Source organism: Eucyclogobius newberryi, unplaced genomic scaffold (genome assembly GCF_026437365.1).
Source record: "Eucyclogobius newberryi isolate DKJ021-1_F unplaced genomic scaffold, fEucNew1.0.hap1 SCAF_15, whole genome shotgun sequence".
Lineage (NCBI taxonomy): Eukaryota > Metazoa > Chordata > Actinopteri > Gobiiformes > Gobiidae > Eucyclogobius > Eucyclogobius newberryi.
This window is the reverse complement of record NW_027315779.1, coordinates 21,299,644-21,319,631: the sequence shown is the minus strand read 5'-3', so window position 1 is coordinate 21,319,631 and position 19,988 is coordinate 21,299,644. Positions and strand designations below refer to the sequence as shown.

Below are 19,988 nucleotides of genomic sequence, written 5' to 3'. Positions count from 1 at the left end.
CCTCTTGTTTGTGTGATCTGATGTCCACTCGTTTATTTCAATAAGATTATATAAGTTGCATTTACTAATTCAAGGTTTGCACATAAAGACCTGTAATTAGTGTGTTGTGTAATTTTATTCCCTACATGTTTAATTATTTTATCAAAGTATATTTTACCCTAAATAGTATGACATAATTGATGCGTTTACAACGTATGTATAAGCAGCAGCTTGGGTTTAGAACGGACAAGAGCCTACAACTCCCATAATTCCTTGGGCGCAGTTGGTTTCCGGTCTTGCGCCGTTTCTGGAGCGGATTGGAACCCGGAGTCAGGACTCGGTAAATGAAGGGTCTTTTGCAGAAAAGGTAACTCGTTTCTCTAAAAACATACGCCAAAATAAGCGCAAACGCAGCCGCAGTTCTGCAGTAAAGGTGCAGCCGAGGCAAAGGCCGCGGCCTGCGCCGCTTCCGTCCTCTGCTCTCGGCCGTGCCGTGCTAAACAGCCCTGACTCCCGTTTGTGTGGCGCGTCTCCGGTCCATCCGCCATGCCGACTGTTCTTTGTTACAATTACCAGAGGAGCTGCTCAGATCGGAGTTAAAACCCGGCAAGAGTTTGGGAGCGGCTGAAATCCCGGATCCCATCTCATAGCTGGACTGCAATTTGTGAATGGAGGTCTGTAGTCTGAGACTGGGCAACACAGCACAGGCAGTGCGAGAGATTTAGAATTCAGCACAAGCAATAGGTGGATTATAGCTCTATTTGACCAAATACATAAAAGAGTCTGGAATCTGTACTCCATTAAATGAAAATAATAATGATATTTCTATATCAGATGTGTTATACTTTGTCACATTGATTTTCTGAGTCACAAATACATTTTATTCCCAGATCGTAGGTTGACGAAATGGCTGAGCCAACCCCAGATGAGTTTGTCTGTAAGTACTGGTCTGTGCACATTACAATGTATGAGAAGAGCAGGGCTTTTGGTTTTAGTTGCTGTTGCTTGTGCTGCAGGGTGCGAGGACTGTGGCCAGTACCATGACTCTGAGTGTCCTGAGTTGGGGCCAGTGGTGACTGTACAAGACTCTTTTGTGCTCAGCAGAGCAAGGTAAAATTTACCTTTAATCCTTAGACGTCAATGATTGTTCAGTATACTTGACATTTAATGTCAAGTATACTGAACAATCATTGACGTCTAAGGATTAAACATTATCTAAGACATACAGTATTTTATGTGGACTATTCTGGTGTTGGTAAGCGTACTCTGAATTCCTAATGTCTGATCAAGTGTTACTGACAAAAAAAACTCTAAAACGTTCCTGTGGACGGAGCTCTGGAAATCCTTCTCGACACATGTTAACTTAAATTAAAGCCAAGGCAGACATAATAAATGGATGCTCCCACTTCCACCATGTTTTGTGAATATGTACTTTATTCTTTGCTCATTGTTGTCAATCAGGTCCTCCCTGCCTAACAGTTTGGAGATCAGAGAAGTGAAGGCCGGAGAAGACGGAGTCTTTGTACTACGACGACTTGTCAAAAGAACCCGATTCGGACCCTTTGAGGCTAAAAGGGTTTCCCATATACAAAGAGAGGGGAGATTTGCTCTCAAGGTGGTGCCCTTTTTATACAACATGGACAAATCATTTCTTGCCAGATTATTTCCTACTCTAAAATACACATCTCTCTCACTGGTCAGATCTTTCAAAAAGATGGCACTGTTGTGTGTTTTAACACCAGTAGTGAAGAAGACTGCAACTGGATGATGCTGGTCAGACCTGCCACAGACCACAGCCATCAGAATCTGACTGCCTATCAACAGGACGACGATGTGTATTTCAACACCTCTCAAGTATGCCAACCTACACCTTCTAAATGTGTACATTTAACTACTTTGTGGCTAAATGGATTGATGTGCCCAGGATGTCCTGCCAGGCACTGAACTGCGAGTGTGGTATGGTGCCTTCTACGCTAAGAAGATGGAAAAGCCCATGTTAAAACCTCCACTTCAACCCCTCTTACCTTCATCAGGTGTCCTTACAATGAAAGCAATATATTTTCAAAAAATGTTTGTACTGAAACTGACTGTCCATATATCATAATAGATAAAACCGGGCCCATAATGCAGAATGACGTTGAAGAACAATATACAAGTAGGTTCTGTGTTCAACACCTCTTACATGATGTAAAATGTTTAATTGTTATTTTATATATATAAAATGATATTCTTTACACGGTGGCAAAGGCGGTTAGCGCTTTTGCTTCCCAAGAAGGAGATCGTGGGTTCAATTCCTGGACCAGACCAACATCACATAATCTCTCTGTCTGTCTCTCTGAGTCTGCATGTCCTCCCCGGGTTCTCCGGCTTCCTCCCACTGTCCAAAGCATGTGTTAGGCAAAATTGGCAACTAAATTAAACTAAATTGGCCCTAGTGAATGAATGTGAGAGTGAATGATTATCTGTGTGTCTGTGTCTATGTCTGTTGGCCCTGTGACAAGTTGGCCACTGTCCAGGGTGTACCCCGCCTAAGGCCCAAAGTCACTGGGCTAGGCTCCAGTCACCCGCGACCCAGAAAGGGAACAAGCGGTAGAAAATTAATGAATGAATAATATTATATTTTTTATTTGCTTTTAATAGACGATATAAAAATGATGTTTCCAGACGACCCGCAAGAGGAGTGTCATGTTTTTCCTGAGATGGATGTAAGTCCCCTGCCAGCTCCACGCACCCAGAAGAAACGTCCTTCCAGGGGGAGAAAAAGCAGCAGACGTCGGCCCACCATCTCAACTACTGTGAACAAAAGCAAAGGTATTGGATGTGGTGTGTGAGTTAAGAGTATAGAAAGGAGCAGAAAGACAGAATTCTATAGTATGGAAAGCACTGGATTCAGACTTCATCTCTCTTGTCATAAATGCAGTTCTGAAGGCAACAAAAAACTGTTCCATTTTGGAGGAATTTGAAATTCCAACAGAGATGGCATCAATTGAAAGCATCATGCCAACCCACGACCCAGAGGGTGAACCACTCAAGAGGCCAAAACCTCGAGAGCAAAAGAAGGTGTACTGCTGCCCTATGTGCTGTAAGGTCTTCCAGAACAGCAGCAATTTGAATAGACACATCCGCTCTCATGGTAAGAGAAAAAAAATATCAAAAACATAATAAGTACAGTGTAGTACATCTTATATATGTACATATTTTAGGGGACAAGCTGTTTAAATGTGACGACTGTGACAAGTTATTTAGCCGCAAAGAAAGTCTGAAGCAGCACATCTCTTATAAGCACAGCAAGACTAAGGTAGGTACCTCAAGGCGAGTGCTGTTATAATGGCTTTTTCTTTTTCTAATGTGCGTCATGTTCACCAGCCTGATATGGAGTACAAATATAAGTGCGACACTTGTGAGAAATCTTTTCGGCTAGAAAATGCCTTGGAATATCACAACTGCAGAACAGGTAAATAAATACTAATGAAAAAAATAAAACCTGTAAGTACCGGTATATAAAATGCAATTTCTTATTTGTTTTTTCTAGATGACAAGACATTCCAGTGTGACATCTGTTCACGCTTCTTCTCCACCAACAGTAACCTTTCCAAGCACAAGAAAAAACACGGAGACAAGTTGTACTCCTGTGAGATCTGCAACAAGATGTTTTACCGCAAGGATGTGATGCAAGAGCACCACAGGAGGCACGGTGTGGGTGAGTCTGCTCTTCTACTGACCCATCTGAATCCAAACTAATGTAGAATCTACATAAGGAAGTAGATCAAGATATATTTGGGAATATCATGAAACTATGCAGTTTTATTCAGAAAGAGAACATTAACCCTTAAGTACCAGAGTTTTACTCCACTTTTTGTCATGTTCCATGTTTAAATTGGACATACAATCCTTAGTTTGACATTTATTTTCTAAAAATATTTAAAATACAAGTTTTGTATCGGCCGTTATTATAGGACTTACATAGTAAGTCAGGGGAGTAGCTCGCCTAGGGCACCAAATGTGCTGGGGCCGGCCCTGCTTCTAATGGATGTCAAACTAAAACGAAAACCCAAAAATGATGTTGTTACTAATCTTTCTTTAGATTCATGTCCAAGACTGTAATAAAAGATGAAACCAAATTCAGCCTACATTCTGCCATCTTAAGTGTTTTTGTGGATTAACAAAACGTTCAACAAATACAATCTTTATTTTTACAGACATCAAAAAAGTGGAGTGAAATGGCGCTAATAGTACATAAGGTTTAATAACACTGCCAGGGCTTAATGAGAGTATAATTAAAATGAGGGTTTTATTTACATAGTCTCATACCATAGCATATTTACTGTCTTTTTGAGGTAAAAATGGTCCAATATTGTGTATCGAGTAAACTGTGTTGGGAAGTAACTAAATAGATATTTAGAATACTAATTTTGAATGACTGTAAAAAAAAAACATTGCTCTTGTGGTGCAATAAATCTTTCTATTAAAATTATGAATAAATACACAACAAAGCCGTTTTCATTCGATGTCATGATATAATTAAACTTCAGAATACAGTACTACATTTTTGCAGTATACAATATGGATGTAATATGCTGTGTAAACAATATTATTGCGATATTTTAATATACTCTTTGACATAAAGTTATGTTAAAACAAATTTATGTTTTCATGTATTAGTCAAACAGTGTCAAGAAAAATATTGGTGTATCTGTAGTTTTCTGCTGTGACTAAAATTCTATTATACTGAATTCTATTATACTGTTTTAAACAATGTCCCAACTTAACGTCCTAAACCTAATTTTTAATTGTACATAGGAGCAAAAAGCACAAAGAGAGAAGACTTGGAGGCTCTCAGTGAAGAAAACACTAAGTACAGAAAGGAGCCATCGCCTTGTCCAATTTGTGGAAAGGTCATAACTGCACCACATAAACAAAAATATCTTTAAGAGGTCAGAGGATTGAGAAGCCTAACTGGAGTATTTTGTGTACTCAGGTGTTCTCCTGCAGGAGTAACATGAACAAGCACCTGCTGACTCATGGTGATAAGAAGTACACGTGTGAGATCTGTGGACGCAAGTTCTTCAGAGTGGACGTGCTCAGGGATCACATACATGTCCACTTCAAGGTTTTTAACGGGCTAATTTGACCACAGCCAGTTTAAAAATCTACAGTTAATCAGGAATCTTAAGACTTTTTCTGCAACCTAGCTATACATGTCTAATCCCTTATTTATTACTTTGAAAAATCCATCAGTTAACTTTTGTGTCTCATTTTTAAGCAGTAACAGTAATATGTATTTTAATAAAAGGCATCAATTGCAAGCAATCTTATGTTTGTGTGACTCTATTCTTGTATTATTTCATTATTTTAGGATATTGCACTTATGGATGAGCAGGAACGAGAAGATTTCATCAAGAAAATTGGCATTTCAGCAGAGGACAGTGATGAAACCGACGAGGAAGACGAGTCGGACGATTCTGAGCAACTCAAATACAACTGCAAGAAATGTCAAGTAACGATGGATAAATCCTGAATCAAATTACAGTATATCACTGTGTGTACAGTTATAACTTTGATTTTGTCTCAGCTGTCCTTTGCAAAGGGCAAGGAGTATCTGAAGCATATCATGGAGCAGCACAAAGAGCGTGGTTATGGCTGTGGCATCTGTAATCGGCGCTTTGCACTGAAAGCCACATATAACGCACATCTGGTCATCCACAGAGAGCAGCTACCTGATCCGGCTGTGCAAAAGTAAGATTTCCCCCTAAACTGTGTTAAATTAACATCCAATTATGTTTTATTCTGAATTATTCTTGTTAAAAATCTGTTAGATATATCCACCCATGTGAGGTTTGTGGGCGCATCTTCAACAGCTATGGAAACCTGGAAAGACATAAGATTATCCACACTGGTGAGTGAACAAAGAGAGAAGAAACTGACCATACATGCTTACTATCACTAAACCTTCCATGTGTTACTGCAGGGGTTAAAAGTCACTGTTGTGATAAGTGTGGCAAGTCGTTTGCCAGAAAAGATATGCTTAAAGAGCACCTTAGGGTCCACGATGACATCCGAGAATACCTGTGTGCCGAGTGTGGCAAGGGTAATCTAGGACACATTGTTTTTTTTCATTCCATTTTTCTTTTTTTTTGTACATACCTAACATCTTATGTTATTGTTTTAAGGTATGAAGACCAAGCATGCTCTCAGACATCACATGAAGCTCCACAAAGGCATTAAAGAGTACGAGTGTAAAGAGTGTAACCGCAAATTTGCTCAGAAAGTTAACATGCTGAAACATTACAAGAGACACACAGGTGAGTGGAGGAGTGCCTGACTTCTGGGCCTTTTCCATAACTAAATCAAACACGGAGTCTAAGGAAATGCCTGTGAAACCTTTCTGCCACTATCCATTATCATTAGAATCTGACATCCCTGCAGACACTCAAATTCTGTGGTAGAATTTGTTTAAATGCAGGTTTGTTGACCTGATGTATGGTTAATATCTCTTAATTACTGGATCCATCCACATGAAACAAAGTCTTCTTTGTCAAAAAAAAACAAATTAAGGTGAGGAAAGTAAGTGCTGTGTACTGGCAGACGTGCTATTGCATGCATGATGTCTGATATATGTATATGTGTGTTTGAACCTTGCCTCCAGTGTCCAAGTATGCTGGTGTGTGAAAGAGTGTGTTTGTGAGAGTGAATGCTGTACAACAGATGAAAATGTGCCCATGGCTACAATCTTCTGTGTATCGCGTACAGTATGTTCATTAACATGCACTGTCCCGATAATACTAAAATAGTGATATAATCAGCCTAAGAATACACCAGTTTACTATATTCTTTTATATTTCATTTAGGCATAAAGGACTTCATGTGTGAACTGTGTGGTAAGACATTTAGTGAGAGGACAACTCTAGAGACACATAAGCTCATCCATACAGGTAAGCTGAATGCTACAGCTAAAACGTTATTACTGTGGTGTGTTCAGATAATGTATTTATTCTGATGTTTTAGTTGGTAAGACCTGGACATGTCCAACCTGTGACAAAAAGTATTTAACGGAGTATATGCTACAGAAGCATGTCCACCTGACGCATGAGAAGGTGGAGGCGCAGTCATGTGACTTGTGTGGAACAAAGGTGTCCACTCGAGCCTCAATGAACAGACACTTGCGTCGTAAACATCCAGAGGTCAGGCTCAGAATCATTTTCTACTTTCATCATTACTTTAACTGCACATTTAAAGCAAGGTGGATACAGAAATTATTGAAATTGTTTTGTGTTCAGTTGGTGTCTCTCAGAATAGCTGAATTTGATGATCTGCAGGAACCTTCAACAATCAATGACTCCTCAATCAGCATTGTGCAGGTTAGACAAATTCATACTTGATGTTTTATAATTAAATAAACACATATAAAAAACATTTCTACAATTGTTTTTTTTAAGCCCACTCTTACTCTGAAAAAGGTCACTTTGTCCCAGACTAGACCAAGCCGACCACCTCGCAATAGCAAAAAGAAGCAAAGGGCTCAAGCAGATCCAGAACTCTCTGACACAGATGACTTTGTTGATTTCACCGCGCCAAAAGAAAAATCCATGTGTGAGTTTAAAACTGTCATCGTTGGCGAGGAGACTGAGACAAGCTCTGCAGTGCAGAGCATTCAACAGGTAGATTGATTTAAAAAATATCATTATGGTTTTAATAATTTTTTATTTTTTTTTATTTCACCTCATAAATGACAAGAACACATTTTCTGTACAAGCCGAACATGAAAGACGAACTGCAGTCAATAAATAAAGCTAATATTTTTCTCTCATTTGCAGGTGGTAGTCCTGGCTGACACAAATGTGTCTACTGCCCCGTCCTCGAACAGCTCAGTGGGTCTGACAAACATAACAGTGACTCCTATCACCAGCACGCCCCCAACTCAATTTACCAGCCTTCAGCCTGTGGCTGTGGGGCATCTGGACAACCCCATCCTCACTGTGACCTTTGACACCGTCAGCGGCTCTGCCATGCTTCACAACCGGCCCAATGAGCTCGTCCCTGAGACAGTGGGCCCCACAGGAGCAGCGGTGCCTCAGTCTGTGGCTCACTTCATTAACCTCACCACTCTGGTCAATCCCATGAGCCATTCACTGGAGCCTCCAACTCTTGCCTGGAGACCTGTCCCACCAGCAGAGGGCAGCTCAGTGGCCTCAGGGGCCTCAGTGGAGAACCAGAACAATCAGAGCCAGGGCCAAGAGCTGGGACAATCTGGACAGAGCCACTCCCCTGCTACACAGACAAGTGGCTCAACTCAGCCAATGTTTAGCTACTTAAAACCTGAAGTGCTGGACGCTTCTCATCACACTACATAGTCTCTATAGATATTGTATATACTTTGGCGCTGCTGGAGAAGTCACATGAATGCCTCTAAAGGAAAACTGTTTTTTTATTTTAATTCTGGCACTCTCTGACGAAATGTTGCCGGATTTTTATTTTCTCACACATCGAACCAAAGCATTTAGACACATTTGGGAATGCCTTCTAAGCCTTTAAACTGCATGACTGTATCATCCAATGGTCTATTACTCGACACAATCTGAAACTGGTCAAATGAATTAAAATAAATAGTAGCGTCATGTGAATAATTATTTTTGAATGTTGTATATTTTCTTCTGCCTTGGAAACATGTATTTCTTAAAAGCTACGGTAAATACAATTTAATGTGTTGTTGTGTTGTATAGTAGCATATGTATTGACGTGGTTCTAGTTTGTCACCTCATAATATTTAGCTTTTAAATTACTACTGAAGAAAACCTGGAAGTAAAAACTATTGAAGCTATTGAAGGTACACTCACTAGAGGGCATCATTGAGTTCAAACCATGGATCTATTACACTCACTGATCCTTATCAAGGGAGAAACATGAAGTACTTCCAGGGCGATGGTGGAAATCATTGTGCAAAAGAATTCAAAGAAATTTTTTGAAATATTGCATACAGACTTTTTAAAGTGTAATCAAGAGAATACTAGTCAAAATATTTTAAGTGATAGATTGCATATTTGACCAGAGAAAATAATCCCTTTAAAAACTAGTGTGTCCTCAGACACATATGGCAAAATTGAGAATGATGGTAGTTAAATCACCATCAACTTTCTTTCCACTGTCCAGAAGTCAGATTTGCTGTGAGGAGGGAAGCTTTGGGAGACAATGACTGGTTTGGAAAGCTGGAGCTTAGCTTCACTTCTCCAGCTATACAGGCCTGATTGAGCAGCCAATATACACAGTGTGTTTAGACTACTACATTACTGGAACACAGGTTGATTACTTGCTCATCAAAGATAAGAACCTTTAATTGTCCCACAATAGGTAGATTCCAATGTTGCACAAAACACAAGATAGTTACAAAAAGCAATGCTATGGTACTCCATAGTACAGGCTGCTGTTTCTCAGAACACATTTACACTTCACTCAGAGCTACACTATTATCTCAAAGGGCTTTGACTCCCTAGTTTCACCTTGAATGAGCTGCATATGGTAATTGATGTTTTTTCTGCCAGCAGAGTGGCCACTGAGGGGGATGTGGAACAGTGACCGGTGTCTGTCGAAATTGTTGCAAGTTCACGTTTGGTAGTGGTAAGTTCTCACTCTCAGGAATAGCGGGCAGGTTAAATAAATTAACCACGTAAACTGAAAGTGTGCATAGACCTATACACACTCTTCCTCTCCACTCCAATATAATAATACATGTAGCCTATATAGAAACTCAACATTATAGACCACAACCAAATTGAGCTGAAGGACAAAATGGAACTGTCCAGAGTAAAAAAAATACAATGAAAATAAATATACTGAGAGTAGTGAGCATAATGACATAATGACAGGCAGTAATGATGACTTCAATAGATCTGTGTGACAGGTGTTTGTTAGAGACCAGGATTGTTACAAAATCCATCCTTCTCATTATACAGATGGTTTTGTGTTGAAAAGATAAATCCACACATTCCCAAACCAGGCTGCTATCACATATCACTCCTATTGTTAATGTGTATTCCATGTTCTGACCCACGGGGCTGTTGGCTGGATAATGACCTACAGTGAGACAATAGACAAAAGCTGTGTTTATGAAAAAATACATTCCTGAGCATTTGGACTCAGGCACATTGCAAAGATTATTTTCTTCTTTTCTCCGCTGAAACATGATGACATAAACTGCAGGGCATATGTTTAACAATAGTGTGAAGGCATACAGGAGACAGCTAAATGCCCTGTGGCCCATCATGTTTTTCCTGTTGTTGCTTCCTGTGTTTTCATATATAGGAAGTGACGTCACACAACGGACCCTCCCCTTTTTTACCTGAGGGCGGGACCACGGTGAGTTAGGCAAGTGGAAAAACAAGGAAGAGCTCACAGGCAACAGGTTTGTGCTTTCACTCCCACATTTCTAATTGGAGTCAAAGAGAAGAGGGCACTACAGGAACATTTTGAGCCTAAATATGGATGTTGCAGAGTCTCCCCATGGAAACATGGGGCATTTATGGACCTTTGATTCCTCTCAGTTTGGCTGCTGGGAGAAGATAGGCTCAGGTGGCTTTGGACAAGTATACAAAGTCCGGCACAAACAGTGGAAAACATGGCTGGCTATCAAGTGCCCTCCTTGCCTTCATGTGGACGAGAAGTAAGTCCCAGCTGTTTCTCATATTCTTAATACTTAGACTTAGACAAATGTTATTGATCCACTCGGGGAATAACAATATAATAACAAAGAGCAAATGAGTGAAATAAAAGTACCAAAAGTGAGTGTGTCTAGTATTCTGATACACAGATTTGTATACGTACCAATAAATTGACTTCTGTAACTGTTGTAGACTAGATATTTGCTAGACTAGAATTGTTTGCGCAGACCAAACCCATAAACCTTTATTGGTTTATGCTTGAACTTCTCAAAAGAAATTGGATTCAGGACTTTTGTAATGTTTTGAAAAATGATTATTCAGTTATGATTCGCACTCCGGGGTTTATTATGCATTGTGCCTTAGGCTGAATGAGGCCCACTGCCCAAAACCAAAGCTGTTGACATGTTTTATAAGAACGGTAAAAGTTCAACAGTGATCGCTCTATTCAAGACTGATATTGTCTTATAAGTTATTTTGACTAAAATAAATGGGGAATAAGGTGGTATTTCATCACACAGTCTGAATAAAGAGCCATATAAATATGGCCTAGAGTAGTTTTAGTTCAGAATGCAAAATAACCTTGATATAAAACCTCTGAAAATAAATCTGATGTTTGTATTTATGTTTCAAATGCAACAAATTGTATTTTCCACCCGGATATATTTTAAGCAGGACACACAGCTTCTGTCACTTTAATGTTATATAAAATGGTGACAGTGATACTTTTTGATTCAGTGTCTGAAAACAAGGAACAAGGAAGTTGATTTTATTGTCAAATGTGAGTGCAGATTGAACTAATATTGACTATCTTTTCGGCAAAACAAAAAGAGGATGTTGATGTCTTCTTTGAGTTTCTCCAAATAAAGACATCCTTTTGAACCGGTGGCAAAGCTTTTACTGAATGTGAAGCAGAGATGTTATCATCCACAACATTTTCAGCGTCCATAAACTGTAATTCGACTTCGACTGGCTTCACTGACCCACACACACGAGCACACATACAGCGGCTCTGACTCAAAGCCACCTTTGTCTGGTTTGGCTGAAGGCTGCGGCTGTGTGGCACAGACAATAAAAGAAGTTGTTGAACCGGTCCTACCGGGCCGCTCTTGCAGTAAGGATATTGTTTGGTTCCATGGTGCTACCGAGAAGCACTTATAGGTGGGCCTTATTTGACAAGTGTCCGCCTATTATTGCATATGGTGAGATCTTTCTACCCAGTCTTAAGGATTGTTCTCCTCCTATAGAACACAAATAATCCTGAAGAAACCCGATGCAAATTGCACACCAGTCCCCAGAGTCCCTCTAAACAGCTCTTATGTAGACTTCTATTCATCTTATTGAACTCAATTCCCAGTCCAACTCGCCTACATCAGGCTTTTAAGTCCCTTGCAAAGGGTTTATCTTGCACAAATCTGCCCTCATTATGAGATGCCTTTTAAAGCAGTTGTGTTTGAAGTATGTCAGTGTGGCCAGTGGACTGATAAAAGCAGTTGAGCAACAGAAGAGTTCTGTTTTTACCCTCCTGCATTTTGTGGATGTTTTCATCGAATGTCCTCCAGGCCTTAAAAAACACTGACCTGAAGTGCAATTTGTAGATGTAATTTGGCAAATTAAAACAACACTGCATAACTTTCTGCATGATTCCATGGGAATAGGAACATTCTCCAAGGAGATAGGAACATTTCAATGGAAACAAGAAGGAAGCCCTCCTCTAGGACAGGTACAAGTCGGGTTTGTGGTGCTAAAAGCCTGCTCGCAGTAAGATAAGATGTTTTTCTATGCAATAAAAACATCCAAAGTCTGCCTATTTTTTGCTAAAACATTGGGGTTTTAGATATACCGTAATGGCCATACTTTCTTTACTCTTGGTTATTTTCTGCATGTTTGCTGAATGGTACATTTTATTACACACAGGAGTAACATTTTCTTCATTAAGTGATGGAATATCAATATGTTTAATCCCGTTTATAGAGTTGAAAATCTTTCTTTTCTTTTAATCAAAGAGATCGCTCTGAACTGCTCGAGGAGGCAAAGAAGATGGAGGCGGCAAAGTTCCGATACATTTTGCCGGTGTATGGGATCTGTGAGGACCCCCAGGGCCTGGTCATGGAGTACATGGAGACGGGCTCTCTGGAAACTCTGCTGGCCAATGAGCCACTGCCGTGGGAGCTACGCTTTCGCATTATCCATGAAACAGCTGTGGGCATGAACTTCTTACATTGCATGTACCCACCTTTACTTCACCTTGACCTCAAGCCAGCCAACATCCTGCTGGATGCACACTACCATGTCAAGGTAAAATGGTTCTAACTAGGAACTTTTTAACTTCATAATATTACAATTATTTTAACTGCTATAAGCAATTGTTATTTGCCTTTTTAAGTACAATTTAAAGCCCCAACTTTTTTAAGTTTTCTAACAAGTTTTCTTGTTTTTACAACAGTGAGAGGTTTTGTACTTTATGATCCCTTTAAAAATGTCAGTTCTTCACATGCTCTGGGCTGACAGGTGTCCAATCTTTTAGCAGGGAGATCTATGGGAAGGTAATGGGTGGGAACCAGTCATTCTCAAGTTTAATATCTAGATGTAAACACCTCCACTGGGCCTGTCCTGACAGGATTGTGTAACTCCTGTTAAAGCTCCTCCTGTAAATGTGTGTGGGTGTGCAAAAACGTGACAAACCTCTCCTTGTGCATGCTGAGACATGGCTGGCCTCTCATTGCACTGAATGCACATACCGGTTATAAGAACGTTGCAGTCTGTCGCACCTATTGGGCAAAATTAGTCATGGTGTCACAAATGGCACGTGCAAGTGTTGTACTAATCTAAGTTCCCCATGTCCCAGATCTCTGATTTTGGCTTGGCACGTTGGAACGGGCTGTCACGGGGTGATGATATGAGCAGGGATGGCTTCTGCGGCACAATCGCCTACCTGCCTCCCGAGAGCATCATTGAGAAGGACAGAGTGTCTGATACCAAACACGATGTTTACAGGTGAGTTCTATTTCATCCCTACTGACCGCCAAAGGGCACTTCTGAAAGAATGATTTCCTTCGCACATGTGCACTGAATCATTCAGTGCTTTCAGAACTACCCTCTCATGGTCATCAAGGATTCATTGAACCAAAGTTACATTCATAACTTTCATTATAGGGATAGACACTTTTCTGATTTCTGATTTTATGTGACAATTCACAAATGCCCCTTTTACAGCTTTTCTATTGTGATCTGGGGAATACTGACACAGAAGAAGCCCTACCAAGGTAAGCAGTCATTAATGATTAATTTAAATGCGCATTATGGCAAGTCACCCTAATCCTAATAAAACCAATTCAGGCCGAGGTACAAATGAGGCTTCTTATCTTTAAGTTGTCGACTTAACAGCACTCATACTGGTCTGGTAATGTGGCCGGCCATATGCCCAAAAACATGCACAGATGTAATCATATCATTGTTAATATTATCATTGTTAATATTATTAAACCTGTGTAAGCAGCACAATGTTTGTTTATTGAGCATTCAAGTGGACAGGGTTGGACTGTCAAATGTCCATTTTCCCATATTTATCATTTAGCTGTTCACTTCAAGAAACATGACTAAAATGAGGGCTGGTACGGTCACCATTCATATAAAAGAGACAAATCTTTGTTGCCATTCCCACTATTGTTCTCTCTAACAGAATCAGGATTCTCTTAGGATGTTGAGTAATCTGTTTTGTTTATTTCATTCACTGACTTCATTGACTTTCTGATTCCATTGTGAGATACAGGGTTTATTCTAAAGCTTCATGGAAAAATTGCTCTAGCTTCAGCTTGCCTGTCTGAGCGTGACTGAATGACAGCAATAGTCATGCATAAATGATCGTCTATACACTGTAGGGATGTTGGCCCCTAACCAACGTTTTTTTATTCTTGTCTTTTGCAGGGGAGAATAACATCCTGCAAATCATGCTGAAGGTGGTGAAAGGGGTCCGCCCTGACCTGGGGGCTGTGCCTCGCTCCAGACCTTCAGCCTGTGCGGGGTTCCTCAGTCTCATGCAGTGCTGTTGGGCCACAAACCCTGATGCAAGACCTAGCTTCCAGGGTATGCTCCAGTTACATTTAAAAAATGGGATTTGTTTGTCAGTATCAGTTTACAAACCTCAAATAAAAAAAGCATTTATTAAAAAGATCTTTACTGAACCATGTCTGTGCCCATTTAGAAATCACATCGGAAGCAGAGGAACTCTGCTCTAAACCTCAAGAGGAACCAAAGAGTCCCACATTCTCTACTTCTGAGCCAGAGCCCACATCACCCAAAAAGCCCATTCCTGATGAGGTAACTATCATTATTATGTTACAGACTCGAGCCAAATACCTTTATCTTTCTTCATCTGCAGAGAAAGCATAGCTAGCATTTGATCTTCTCATTTACTCTGGAGTAAAATTGATTTTTTGGATTTCCTTAAAACTTTAGTCATATTCTGGGTTAATGTTTGATCCTTAGGAACAGTTGCAGCACTAAACAGGAATGTGGACGGATGAGGTTAACCTGCGTCCTACATACCGTGTATTTACCAGTGTCTACGTGACTGTTAATGAACTTGAGTCAAACAGGCTGTGCTGATAAAGCTCTGCTTTTGGGACACAGAAGAAATCTAAAATGTTTCTTTATTATATCTTACTTCATAGAGTTTTCTATATTCTGTAAAAATGGTCAACAAATTGTTCAAATTGGGAGGCAATGGCTTGTGTGATAATGGAATGTAAACTAAGAACAGCTTGTCCAAATGCCTCTGTGTCCCACAGGTAAATGACACCAAACCCGTGCGACCAAAGTCTGCTATGTTGCCGGAAAAAGATTATAGTCTATCAGAGCTGCTAAGCCAAGTGGATTCTGGAATCTCTCGGAGTTTTGATCGATTGAAAGAGGACAGCTGCCACAGTAAAGAGAACACATGTAAGAGGCTATCGGGCATCTCCTCCGCAGATTCTGCCTTCTCGTCTCAAGACTCAATTACACTGTCCTTTGAAAAGGAAAACACATATGGTAAGACCTTCTACCTGAATTTGAATCAATAATCCCTCTATACTATAAAGTCATTGCATGTTTTTGATCATCCAGACTTAGCCGAGATCCAAAAGAGAAAGCTGTGTGAGGCCATCCGGACAAAAGACACAGCTAAGCTCATGAAGATCCTACAGCCTCAAGATGTGGACCTCCAGCTGGAGGGAGGGGACAGCCTGCTGCACCATGCCATCACCTTGAACAACGAGGAGGCTGTGAAGTTTCTGCTGCTGAACAATGCCAATCCTAACCTGGCTAATGTCCGTGGCTCCACTCCTCTGCACCTGGCCACAGAGAGACTTCTGAAGCCTCTGGCGGAGCTCCTGCTAGGCCGCCGCAGCACCAATGTGAATGCCAAGGACGAAGACCAATACACCGCGCTGCACTGGGCTGCACAAAACGGTGATGAGGCCATTACACGGCTTCTGCTGGACAAAGGTGCTGCTATCAATGAGACCGATGGGCAAGGCCGCACTCCAGCTCATGTGGCCTGCCAGCATGGTCAGGAGAACGTCATCAGGGTGCTCCTGAGCCGAGGCGCCGATGTCCAAGTCAGAGGGAAGGACTACTGGACGGCTCTCCACTTTGCTGCCTGGCAAGGTCACGTGGGAATCGTCAAACTCCTGGTGAAACAGGCAAGCTCAGACGTAGATGGGCAGACCACAGATGGACGCACACCACTGCATTTAGCGTCACAGAGAGGACAGTACAGAGTGGCCCGCATCCTGATTGAACTGGGAGCAGATGTGAACATGACCTCTTTAGGGTCCAACACACCTCTGCATGTGGCTGCAGAGACGGGACACACCAGCACCTCCCGCCTCCTAATCAAACACAAAGCAGATATCCACGCTCAAAACTCTGTGGGTTTCACACCGCTACACCTCGCGTCCCAGCGGGGGCATTTGGCCACAGTGAAGATGTTGATAGAGGAGGGGGCAGAACCTGACAGGAGCAGCCACCACCTGCGCTCTCCCTGCCACCTCGCAGCAGAGAGTGGCCACTGTGAAGTCCTAAAGGAACTTCTCGTTCATTGTCCTGATGGGGGCGCTCTGTCGGACAAACAGGGCCTTACTCCACTGCACCTCGCAGTGCAGTTGGGGCACTCGAACATTATTAAGATGCTGGTTCCACAGGATTGCCAAGACTTTGTAAATGAAAACTCGGTGCACGGTGACACTGAAAAATTAGCGCCTTCTGCATTGGCGAAGCAGAGAAAAATTGTCATCCTAAAACTTACAGAGCGCAACGAGAAAGACTGTCCAGAACCCCCCAGTGCGCAGTGTGCCTCTGCTCCCTGCTAACACAAGGCCACTCCTAAGACTGCAAATGTATAGTTTAAGCTAAAATTGTGCCTCAGAGACTTTTTGTCGCTCTTTTGTACGGACTGTATGCTTTTATGTAAAGATGTATACTGTAAATAGAAGATTTTTATCATTGTTAAAGAATGTTGTTAATAGAATGTACTTTTTTACCAAACAAGCACAGTATGAATCTTTGGCCCCAGTGACACCGAATTATTGTATCTACTCTTTTAAAACCAGTATGCCTGTAAGTTATTTTGGTCACAAGATTCTGTATTCTTTTATGTACTCCAGTGTTTTTCAACTGTTACTTACCAATGCTACCATAATAAGCCATTTAAAAAAGCTAATTTGTATTGTGTATTTTGTTAATCCACAGTTTCAACTACATTTTATTTGTACTCGGTCAAATACATGTCTTGTTCTTGGACACACAAAAAACTCGAGGAACTTGGTGGGGGTAAATTATAACTGAAATGCTCATGACAGCCCCCACCCACATGTGCGAGACCCAACTGTACACCGTTAATTTGACATGTCTGCATCTGCAAGCTCCTCGCTTTTTTTCTTTTTAAACTATCCTTTCCAGACCCCACAGAGCATGCTCGGGTTGGCAGGACTCATGGGAACCAGCCCTCAGGGGGATCTCAGGGTGAAAAATGATAAATGTGATACAAGGGGTGAATGTTCTACCTGCTATTCCAGCCTCTTGGCTAATTCCTCAGACCACTTTAACTTTTCAGCACTCCTTAAACTAACATGCCAGCTCCGACGGCTCCAGGGCTCGGCTTTTTGAAACCTTAGTAACGGCCTGTGGGTGGCTGCTGTTTGTAATTGTCCTGTTTTTATAGCCAATGTTTGCTGAGACCCAGAAAATGACTGGGCAAATTTGCGTAATCCGAAGCTTCTCTTTTTGTGTACAGAGGGCTAACACTTGTTACCTGATGATATGTCCTTACAGCTGGGATAATGGTATAAGCCAACATAGGCCTCTCTCTCCTCCTACTGAGCCTTTATAGAGCCTTTACATTGCCTATAGTTCAACATAGGTTCAGGTATGTATATATATATATATAACAGTCAAAACAATATCCTACATCCAGGTGGGTGATATTGACAAAAAATAATATCACATTTAAATATATTTTAGTGTCTCTGTCACATTCAGGAATTGTTATGAAAATCCATCTGAAATGTGCTGAAACACATGAGGTTCAAGTATCTAACAAAAAAGTAAAGAAATATATAAGATTACACTAGTCTTATTTTTTACCTGTTTGCTTTTTAGTTTTTATTACAGACAATATGCTATAATATTCTAATTTTGCATAGCTCCAAAACAACTGCAATATCCACAATTTGCTATATCTCCCATCTTTACACCCACCAAATCTCACCATCTCTTGTGTAAAAAGACATAACTATGGCAGTGCTAGACAACATGCACTACTCTGGAGCCAGACCTGGCCTGAGTCACTGCTGAGTTCTTGTCAAGTCAAAGTTCAGATGGCTTATCACACTGTATGAATGAACTGCTTCAAGAGCCTCCTTCCTTCCGCCTACTTTTGTCCTAGTCATGGGATCTTAGGAAATACAATCCATCCCAGGAAACACATATCAGCTGTTGGATAGTCAAGAGTTCATGGGTTTTATTTTTTATCATATGTCATTATGACTTATTTACTTACTTGCATGTTATTATGATAAAAGATGTATGCATCAATCCCAATGCATTTTGTACTTTTATGTTTAATATATGTGTGCCAAAAAAATTGCCCAATGTTTAGGCCCACCTTTATCTGCTGCACTCACACTCCCCAACATTTCTTAACATGCCACGCTGTCCATCATTTGCTCCTTTCACATTTTCTATATGGGACCAGGACTCCATTAAAAAATAGATGCTAAATCTCAGTGGGACTTTCCTGGTTAAATAAAGGTCTCAACATTTGTTTTAAATACAGGGAACTTTCACCATGAGAACAGTGGCCCCTCATGGTGATTTAGAAAAGTGCAAAACATAGTACATGTTTTCTTTCTATAACAGATCAATATTTTGTTAGTTGTAAACTGAAATATTGGTTAGAGAATGGCATAATAGAAATATGTCCATTGACTTTGTCTTCAAAACTGAAGAAGTTTGACATTTTTTAACCCTATGTGTATTTTCCTAATAATGGTGAGTACAGACGTGGGCGAGGAGAGGGTGAAGCCTCAAGCCTCAATGCGTGACAATGTGGGATTACTCAAAATGCAACTCTGAGAAAGGCAATGATAAGGGAAAGCCATTATAATATGGTTAAAAGCTGACCAACATAATGCATTGCATAAAATGTCTTATTTTATAAAACACAGTTGCATGCATAACAAAGAGAACACATGCATTTGGAATACCTTGACAATAGTAATTCATGATCATAAAGAATGTAATAAAGTAAAATGTAACCATAATACAAACATAATTAAATAATTCTGTTTAAGAAAACATATGCTAAGCTAAGGCTGATTGTAGCAAAGATATTCTCCTCCAAATCCTCCTGTTTGACAGACAAGACGTCTGACTTTTGTTTGACCTGAGTCATGCCTCACCACCTGAATCACAGAACATTCACCCGAGTAAAACAGGTTTCAAGAAACACAAGCCTAAATGAATTCTAGACACACAGATGATATTGGATTTCATTTCAAAATGTATGACACTTGATTTAAACCAGTATGCTACATATGAATTGATAATGGAGATTAACATTCTAATTTTGTCATATGTAGCAGGACGAGATCAGAGACCGGTGTCTAAAAACACAAGGCAAGTCACTACAAGCTACTGTCGCTGCTTGTGAAACATAGATGGAGGTGTAATTCATTGATGACTTTTATGATTTATGGCTAAACTAAGTAAAAGGTGAATGTGCTAGTAAAACTTATTTCTTCCATGAAAAGGGATGGAAATTTTGTGTTGTTGATATTACCATTTTATTGAGGCATAAACTGTCTAGAAGTGATAGTC

General features: G+C 40.5%; 2 protein-coding genes across 2 annotated transcripts; both read left to right on the top strand.

The window, feature by feature from the left end:
- Positions 1-253: 253 nt before the first annotated feature.
- Positions 254-8,603, top strand: prdm15 (PR domain containing 15). Its single transcript, XM_072446706.1, has 24 exons — positions 254-346; positions 870-916; positions 996-1,089; positions 1,441-1,594; positions 1,681-1,833; positions 1,904-2,012; positions 2,087-2,134; positions 2,620-2,790; positions 2,900-3,112; positions 3,183-3,277; positions 3,346-3,433; positions 3,512-3,679; positions 4,780-4,874; positions 4,958-5,089; positions 5,336-5,476; positions 5,552-5,715; positions 5,796-5,875; positions 5,948-6,067; positions 6,150-6,281; positions 6,828-6,911; positions 6,985-7,160; positions 7,257-7,337; positions 7,416-7,637; positions 7,794-8,603. Exons 2-24 carry the CDS (start codon positions 886-888, stop codon positions 8,328-8,330), a joined length of 3,288 nt encoding a protein of 1,095 aa, XP_072302807.1. The 5' UTR covers positions 254-346; positions 870-885; the 3' UTR covers positions 8,331-8,603.
- Positions 8,604-10,334: 1,731 nt separating this feature from the next.
- On the top strand, positions 10,335-17,331 carry ripk4 (receptor-interacting serine-threonine kinase 4). Its single transcript, XM_072446707.1, has 8 exons — positions 10,335-10,633; positions 12,635-12,926; positions 13,477-13,625; positions 13,845-13,894; positions 14,556-14,714; positions 14,833-14,948; positions 15,419-15,659; positions 15,735-17,331. The coding sequence occupies exons 1-8, from the start codon at positions 10,452-10,454 to the stop codon at positions 16,979-16,981; spliced, it is 2,436 nt and encodes an 811-aa protein (XP_072302808.1). The 5' UTR covers positions 10,335-10,451; the 3' UTR covers positions 16,982-17,331.
- The last annotated feature ends 2,657 nt before the right edge of the window (positions 17,332-19,988 follow it).